This window comes from Heteronotia binoei, chromosome 9 (genome assembly GCF_032191835.1).
Source record: "Heteronotia binoei isolate CCM8104 ecotype False Entrance Well chromosome 9, APGP_CSIRO_Hbin_v1, whole genome shotgun sequence".
In the NCBI taxonomy this organism is placed as follows: domain Eukaryota; kingdom Metazoa; phylum Chordata; class Lepidosauria; order Squamata; family Gekkonidae; genus Heteronotia; species Heteronotia binoei.
In genome coordinates, this window is record NC_083231.1 from 105,064,661 (window position 1) to 105,073,002 (window position 8,342).

The following is an 8,342-nucleotide window of genomic DNA, read 5'->3' on the forward strand; positions in this document are numbered from 1 at the left end:
GAACGCTTATATAAAACCGTCTTAGCCTGTGCCCGGATCTTTTCTTACCGCCGCCATTTTAACACTCTGCTCGCGTCGTCGGCTTGGCTTCCCCTTCCCCTCTCGATTCCTATTTCTTTCTCTTTTGTTTTGTTGTTCTTCTCGGTTTCTTCTGTCTCCGCTATGGAGGACAACACCGACTACGGCAGCAGCAATAACAACAACGCCGGCTCTGGCAGCGGCCAGGAAGACTTCGCCGAGGGCTCCAAGATCAACGCGAGCAAGAACCAGCAGGATGATGGGTACGGGGAGGGGGAAGGGGAGTCTAGCCTGGCGCCATTTTGGCCCAGAAGAGGGGGAGGGGCTTGGATCCCCAGAGGCTTTTTTTCAAATGAGTCGCCACGTGACCCGGCTGTTCCCTTCCCGGAGCCTCCCTCCCCCCGGTCTTGAGTTCCCTTTGTGTCGTTCCCTCCCCCCCTTGGCCTCTCGCGTTGGCCTGAACTTCGAAGTGGGCGTGTCTGGGAAGGGGCCATGACGTAACCGCCAGCCTGTACGAATGGGGGGGGCGGGGTTACGTCGGGAGGCGGCCTGAAATGGCCGATAACAAGAGTGTCGTGTGCAGAAGAATAGGAGGGGCGATTGGAGATGGGGAAAGGGGGAAAAGAGAAAGAGCCTGGGGCAAGGGAGGGATGGGCAGAGCGGATCTGCAAGGGAGTTCAGCAGACAGAGAACACCCAAGGGCCCTGCTGGGTCCGGCCATTGGCCGTCTAGTCCAGCATCCTGGTTCACACAGTGGCCTGTCGGTTCTTGCCGAGTCCGTCGCCTGATGTTGCTTCCTGACCAGTGTTCCCTCTAAGCGTGAGGCAGCTCACAGATTTTTAGCCTCCAGCTCACACATTTTTGTCTTAGCTCAGGAAGGATGACCCCAGAGCACACTAATGGATGCAGTAGCTCACAACTTTCATGGCAGTAACTCACAAAGTAGAATTTTTGCTCACAAGACTGTGCAGCTTAGAGGGAACACTTCTGCTGACTTTGGGATTCAGAGGTTGGCTGCCTATGAACCCCTAGTATGTCTTTCCTCCCCACAACTTTAAAATCAACTCATGTCTGATGAGATGACCTTTTACTCTTGAAAGCTTATGCCTTGAACATTTTGTTACTGGGCTCAAATTTGACTTTAAAGTCTTGCTGGTCTTTCAGGTTCTCTAGAGTCTAATATTGGAGGCCAGCGCGGCTGTTTTCTGAATTTTTTCTTCTCTGATAGTGCCCAAATCAGGCAGCTGGGGTGGAAATTGATTGGTTGTTGTAGTAGGTGTTGCAGCGTGCATGCCCAGTTTTTGCTTTGGGGCTTCTAATAGCTGTCTGCCAGAAGTGATTTTTGTAGCACATCTTGTCCCTTAGAGGCAAAAGAAGGTGCCCCCGCTGACATTCATTGTTTGAATATCCACTAAAGATAAACATCGTTCCCTTTGTCCTCAGGCAGCTTTGCTCTGTTCTCCACCTTCCACTGTTTGTCTCTTCCTAGTTGCCCAAGTGAAGCCTTTGGGTCACTTTACTGAGAAATTATCTTGACATGTGCTTTTTGTGTGCTGGAACCTACTTTGTAAGATGCTTAATGAAAGTTAATGCAATAATTAATCTGTTGGCCTTATAAGGTGTGGCAAGGCAGCTAGCTGTTAAGTTGTTGCTGCCAAAACAATCATAGATATCTTCTGGAATCTCTTTGTGCTTCCCCAAAAATTAAACCCCCGATTGGCTGTGGCTGGTGCTGCTTATCACCAATGAGAAAAAGTGCCTTAATATATATCCTACGCAGGTCTACATTTTAAGGGTCATTTCCTGTTATAGGTGGCAGCTCAGTGGAACTATTTAGGCCAGTGATCTGTAAATTCTGTGGCCTTTTCTCCCATGCATGTGCATGGCCCTAAGATCATCAGTTTTGAATGGATGACTTGTTTGCCCTACTTGAAACAGTGGTCAAGATCTGTATAGTAGTGAGGTGGTAGAAGTTACATTTGGTTTGCTGTTCTCTTGTTTTTCTTGAAGAGGGCTGAGGAAGTTTACTGATTGAGCTTTGAGCTATTGACACTTTAGTTTGAATTTTAGGGTTTTTTTCCTCTGCTGTGAACAGCCCCAACATGAAGTCTAAATATTATAATGATAAATGTTTGTTCTTTTACAGTCTAAATTTAAAAAATACTTTACAATTCTTGATATTGCCCCTAAACAGCTTTTGGGTATAGGTAGCTGTATTTCCTTGTTACAGATGAAGAAATGAGTTCAAGAGACTGATATGGGGATGTACTTTATTCTTTGATAGATGCATGTAAGGTTTTGCAACTTCTAATAAGTTTTACATTAAATCTAAGGGTAGTCTGCATTTTCTTGAACTGCTGCAGTAGTGGTTGGGTCAAGAGGGTTCAAATCCCCATTCAGTTGCAGTGTGTACTAAGTGGCTCTTTGGTCTGACCACTTTCCCAGCCAAACTCATCTCATAGGCTTCTGATTTTAAGGGGGGGCACATACCTTCAGCATGTTTCAGGAAAGACTGGGATAGAAGGAATTTCTCCTTCAAAGTAGTTGTTCTTAGTATTGTTTATGTTTCTGAAAGGACTAGAGTACAACTTGCGTATGAACATGTTGTAAAATTGTAAGTCAGGCTTTCAGTAAAGGCATTTGAGTAGACCAAGGTTTGTCCGAAAAAAATGCATAAGTCCAATAGAAAACATAATAGCCTTAGAACCTAGGAATGAATCTTACGAATTTTTAGTAATGAGGCTAGATAATTTATTACTTGTAATCTTCTCGCAATGTGCTCGCACACAAAGCCCTGTGGATGTTGTTGGAAGTTGAATAGGACATAAGATTAGGGATGTATATTTGTCCTTTAAGAAGATGCATCATTAGTATTTGTATTACCTGAAACTGAATTCTCACTCAGTATGTGAACCTTATTGTTTGTTTATGGAATTGCCCTTAGTGAAGTTACGGGTATTTACATGGGGAGAAGCAATCCAGCTAAACTATATATTGATGGTTTGTGGTTGTAGTGCATTGACACGATTACTTTATGGAATTTTAGCTTTGTCAGTCATCTTGAGTGTGCTAATGGAAGACCGGAATATCAGCTTACAAATATTTATTATTTACTTAGACCTTTTCTGTGCCACCTTTCCACAGAAACAGGGTCCCCAAGGTGCTGAATATCAAAACATTGAAACCACATATAAAATAAAGTATATGTACCATAAAGAAGGCAACAAAAACATATATGCCCATAAATTTTATAAGGAAAGAAGACCAATAACTGTCACTGAGGATATGCTAAACAAAAAAGTTTTTAACTACTAGCAGCAGATTCATGATAGGGGGAAGCATACAAAAACAGAAAGGTTCTTTCTCAGGGTTGGGGTAGATTGTGGGGCACCTGGAGCAGGGCTTCCCTAAATGACCAGAGTCGGTGGGTAGGTTTATATGGGTGGTCTTTAAGATATGCTGACCCCAAGCCATATATGGCTTTAAAGGTCAATGCCAGCACCTTGAATTGGGCTTGGAAGCAAATTTGGAGCCCATGTGGATGGAGCAAGGCTGCAGCGTTATGTAAATAACACTTTGTGAATGCATCACTCAAACACATTTTGTATTTTTCCATTGTAGCAAAATGTTTATTGGAGGCCTGAGCTGGGATACAAGCAAAAAGGACTTGACGGAGTACTTGTCTCGCTTCGGAGAAGTGGTGGACTGCACAATTAAAACAGATCCTGTCACTGGGAGGTCCAGAGGCTTTGGGTTTGTGCTTTTCAAAGATGCTGCCAGTGTTGAAAAGGTACTTTAATCACATTGTGTGTAGTCATAAGAAATGCAACTATATTTGTGTGGACTTTTCTTGCCTTGACAGTAAAATTCATGTTTATCCTTTTAGGTATTGGAACTGAAAGAACATAAGTTGGATGGCAAGCTAATAGATCCCAAAAGAGCAAAAGCTTTGAAGGGGAAAGAGCCACCTAAAAAAGTGTTCGTTGGTGGACTGAGTCCTGATACATCTGAGGAGCAAATAAAAGAGTATTTTGGTGGCTTTGGAGAGGTATGGTCCAGTGTCTTAATATTGGTACCTTTAGCTTGAATGCTAATGTCTGCTGTTGAGGGCTGTCATGTACCATAGTAGATAAACTTCTTTTGCTGATCTAAGATATATTGGAATGGTTTAGAATTCATATTACTATATGAAGCTGCCTTATACTGAATCAGACCTTCGGTCTATCAAAGTCAGTATTGTCTACTCAGACTGGCAGCAGCTCTCCAGGGTCTCAAGCTGAGGTTTTTCACACCTACTTGCCTGGACCCTTTTAGTTGGAGATGCTGGGGATTGAACTTGGGACCTTTTGCTTACCAAGCAGATGCTCTACCACTGAGCCACTGTCCCTCCCCTAATTCTAGAGACACAGACAGATTTTCAGAAGACAGAATAATTAGGAGCCATGCAAAAGGTACATTTGGAGTAAAGTATTAATAGCATTTATTGCTTCCCCTGAGGACCTTAAAATTAAACACAGTAGGCAGACAGGGTAGAAATGGCAACAGTAAAAAGAGGGGAATCAAAAGAACTAAAATCTTTTTCAACTTATTTTCAAGGTTTTTATGTATATAGTATTAAATCTGTAACTTGCAAAGGAGGAATTCTCAAGAGCTGTTGCCTTGTAGGAGTTGGACTTCATGACAGTGTAGCAAAGGGGTATGAGAATAAGCAATAGAAGGGCTAGTAGAGGGAAGGTGTGTCACAGACAAGAGACATCAGGAAAATATGAGGCAGGTCATATAATGGGATAGCTTTAAGGGAAGTATCGTGTGTGTGTTTTATGCTGGTTCCACGTATAACATTTTCATGTGGATTTCAGATTGAAAATATTGAGCTTCCCATGGACACAAAGACAAATGAAAGGAGAGGGTTTTGTTTCATCACGTACACAGATGAAGAGCCAGTAAAGAAGCTATTGGAAAGCAGATACCACCAGATTGGTTCTGGCAAGGTATTGGTGCTCAGTTTCAAGAACTTGTTTGGCGCTTCTGAAAAAGGAATGGCTATCAAGGCTGTAATACTCTGTGGTGTTAAAGTCAAGCATTTTCTGTTTCCTTAGTGTGAGATCAAAGTAGCACAGCCCAAAGATGTGTATAGACAGCAGCAGCAGCAACAGAAGGGAGGCAGAGGTACTTCATCTGGTGGTCGTGGTGGTTCCCGAGGACGTGGCAGGGGTAGGTGTGGTTTAAGTCTTGAATTGCTTGTTGAAAACACAGCCAGAAACAAAGGGGAGGTGTACAGAATTTATAAGCAATTTGTATGTGGGTGCGGGGAAGGAGAGGAATGCTGCTCTCTGTTCTTCTTGCCGAAAAGCAGAATATTATCCTAGACTTCCAGTGTGGAACTTGAGTCAAAATGGGGAAGTATGTTTTTTAAAAGTAGGGGTGTTTTTTGTGTAGTTTAGCAGCTTGGCATTCTTTTTGCTGAAACAGTAACAGACCTAGAATTTTTATGAATCGTTACTTCATTTTAGGTCAAGGCCAGAACTGGAACCAAGGCTATAATAACTATTATGATCAAGGATACGGAAGTTACAACAGTCCTTACAGCGATCAGAGCTATAGCAGTTATGGCGGATATGATTATTCTGGGTATAACTACCCAAGTTACGGCTATGGACAAGGATACGCCGACTACAGTGGTAAGGGGGCTTTCTCTCCCTTTTTTAATAGTGTGTTTGCCATAGGGTTCTCCTCTCTCCCTGGAGCTTCGGGAGCTTCCATGAAGCAGGGCAAGGTGTCTCTAGTACAGCTCCTGGTGACTGCAGTACTTAAAGTTTTTTTTTTTGTGGTGTGCTATGGCAATTAAACTGATAGAAAATTGGAAAAAAAGTTTGTTGTATGGATATTATGGAACAACTGTAATTAAAGTTCAGACTGTAGAGGCTTGTATGTACATGATTAAGAAGGAAGCCTAAAGGTGGATGAAAGCTTTTGTAATAATTCTCAATCATAGTTTGGTTAGTACCCAGTTATTCTTGAGATTGAGCTTAGTTTGTTTTTCCTCAACAGGACAGCAAAGCACATACGGGAAGGCATCCCGAGGTGGCGGTAATCACCAAAACAACTACCAGCCATACTAAAGGAACACTCGAGAAGGAACAGGTGTGTAGCGAGTGAAAGTGTCACCTTCTGTACCTCTTAATTTAAAGATCAATAGACAAACAAGTAAAAATCACTTTCTTGGATAGCCCAACTCTTCTTTTTTTTAAAAAAAATGAAAACGTGTTTTTTTAAAGATGTTTTTTTAAAACTCTTTTGCCTTAAGTGTCTATAGATCTTTAACTCTGTAAAAGGTGGTTCGGCGTCCTTAGTACTTCAGAGAAACATAAGAGTTTTTCTGCTTACAAATGTGTACAAGGTGATGTAGAGGAATAATTAAAACTTTGTAGAAGTATTAACCAACAGGTAAAGTACTGAAATGGGTACAACTTAAGCAAAACAAGATTGTTGTCTTCTAACTCTGACATTATACCTTGTTTGTACCCGCCAGCGGGAACTTCATTGCAGGCCGTGTGTCACCCTGACCACGTCTATCTCTGGGGGTCGCACGTTGCAGGCAGAGCGCAAGGCATACACCAGAAAACGCTGTCCTGTGGTATGGTCTCTTCCAACTTCATGTACCAGCGTAAAGATTAAAGTGGAAAACTTCAGACTTTGGCTTCTTTTTTAAAAAAAAAAAATCTAAGTGTCTTAACTTAAAATGGTTTTTTACAGGAGTTAAAGTGCATAAATGCCTTTACAGCTTAATCATTTTTGGTCTTCTGTTTAGTGTTGTATATCAATTGTGGAACCTCATTTTAAGTGTTCGTTCTTTAAGATTTAATGCTTGCTTTTTTCTTTTTATAGCTTAGTGAAATCTACAAACCAAAAACGAACTTTTAAATCTGGGAACATTAAAGATCATATGCAGGCAGCAGGGGGCCATATTGGAATAACCTGGCTAACAATTTTCCTTGGTGTAATTGCCACTTTTTCTTTCCCACTAGCTGTTGAAGCCATGAAAGGCTCTTCTACGGCTTGGTTTTTAACAAACCAAGAATTTCCTCTTTCCAAGTTTTCTACAGTTCTCTGAAATAGCTCCATCATTTGAGCTGAACTGGTACATCCGGGCATGTAAAGCCTGATTGGGTCATCAGAGATATTTCATGTCAACAGATATGCATATGATCTTTAACAATGAAGCAAGGAATAAATAAAGGACTTAAAGCAGTTCATGAAAATGGACCTTATTTTATTGTAAATGTTTCACAGGCCTCATCACAGTTTTGTCTTGGTTTTGTAGGTGGAGACTCTACAACAAAGCCATCTTGCAGAACATTAGGATTCGACTTGGAGAGGGTGGTCTTCGTGACATGAGATTATTTTGTAAAAGACTTTTAGTGTATGACACAGCAGTGTCCAACTGTACATAGTGGCCGAACTAGTTTTCTTTATGGTTTTTACTTTGTCCTTTTTGTCATCCATGTTATGATGCAAATGTGGTTTTGTGTTTATACAATTTTTATTTGTACAATTCCATGTTGAACAATTCCCAAATAAAATGCTTCTGTGATTGCTGCCTTCTGAACTCAGACAACTGTTGCAGCATTGTTACGTTGGTAAGAATTGGCCTAGTGCACCTGAACAAGGCACGCCAAGTCATAGCCAATGCCTCGATATACACAGGGGATGTTACATGCGTGCAACATTCCTGGTTTTCAAACAGCAAGCATCCCATGCGGTGATGCAACATGTTAAGTAATTGCCATGACTTTTAATGGCAACATCACAATGTGGTGAAGAGTCAATTTGCCTTTGCTCAGGACAGAAGCAAGTGAATGTCCTCTGGTGCAGATGTGGTCCCTTGAGCGTTTGTGAAAGGGATTGCTGTAATTGGGCTGTGATTTGGCATTTTTAATAAACTGGATTAAAAATTTGGTCTGGTGTAATAAACATATCAGTTGAACAATGACTTGGGCTGTTTATAATCATACATATTGTGGCACAAGTTTTTGCAGGCTCAAATTCCCAAAAAGCTTGTTCCTCAAGAGGCCACTGATCTCAGAATTTCGATTTACTGACTTTATCTCTGGATTTTGGCTGTTAGACCTTTATTAATAAAAATTACCTCTTGCTTCCGGTGAGAATGTCCATAACTACTGTGCTTCAGTAGACCACCTGAAGACATGCTGTTGAATAGACAATTATGCTAAAACAGACACCAAACAGGAGACCCTACTCACGTTGCTATACCCACATGGTATCTGTGCCAACAGGTTAAGCCTGTTGACTTCAGCATGGTT

The 8,342-nt window shown here is 41.6% G+C and overlaps 1 protein-coding gene across 3 annotated transcripts; it reads left to right on the forward strand.

Moving 5' to 3' along the window:
• Window positions 1–8,011, forward strand: HNRNPDL (heterogeneous nuclear ribonucleoprotein D like). 3 transcript variants are annotated; one of them, XR_009555822.1, is made up of 9 exons: window positions 40–281; window positions 3,640–3,808; window positions 3,905–4,066; window positions 4,878–5,009; window positions 5,118–5,232; window positions 5,532–5,699; window positions 6,070–6,162; window positions 6,551–6,655; window positions 7,343–8,011. XR_009555822.1 is itself a non-coding variant. In XM_060247131.1 (8 exons), the coding sequence occupies exons 1-7, from the start codon at window positions 163–165 to the stop codon at window positions 6,138–6,140; spliced, it is 936 nt and encodes a 311-aa protein (XP_060103114.1). In that variant the 5' UTR covers window positions 1–162; the 3' UTR covers window positions 6,141–6,162; window positions 7,343–8,011. The 3 variants fall into 3 exon arrangements, 2 of the variants coding, with proteins under 2 accessions (XP_060103114.1, XP_060103115.1); XM_060247131.1 differs by lacking the exon at window positions 6,551–6,655 and having other exon boundaries at window positions 1–281; XM_060247132.1 differs by having other exon boundaries at window positions 6,551–8,011.
• Window positions 8,012–8,342: the final 331 nt, after the last annotated feature.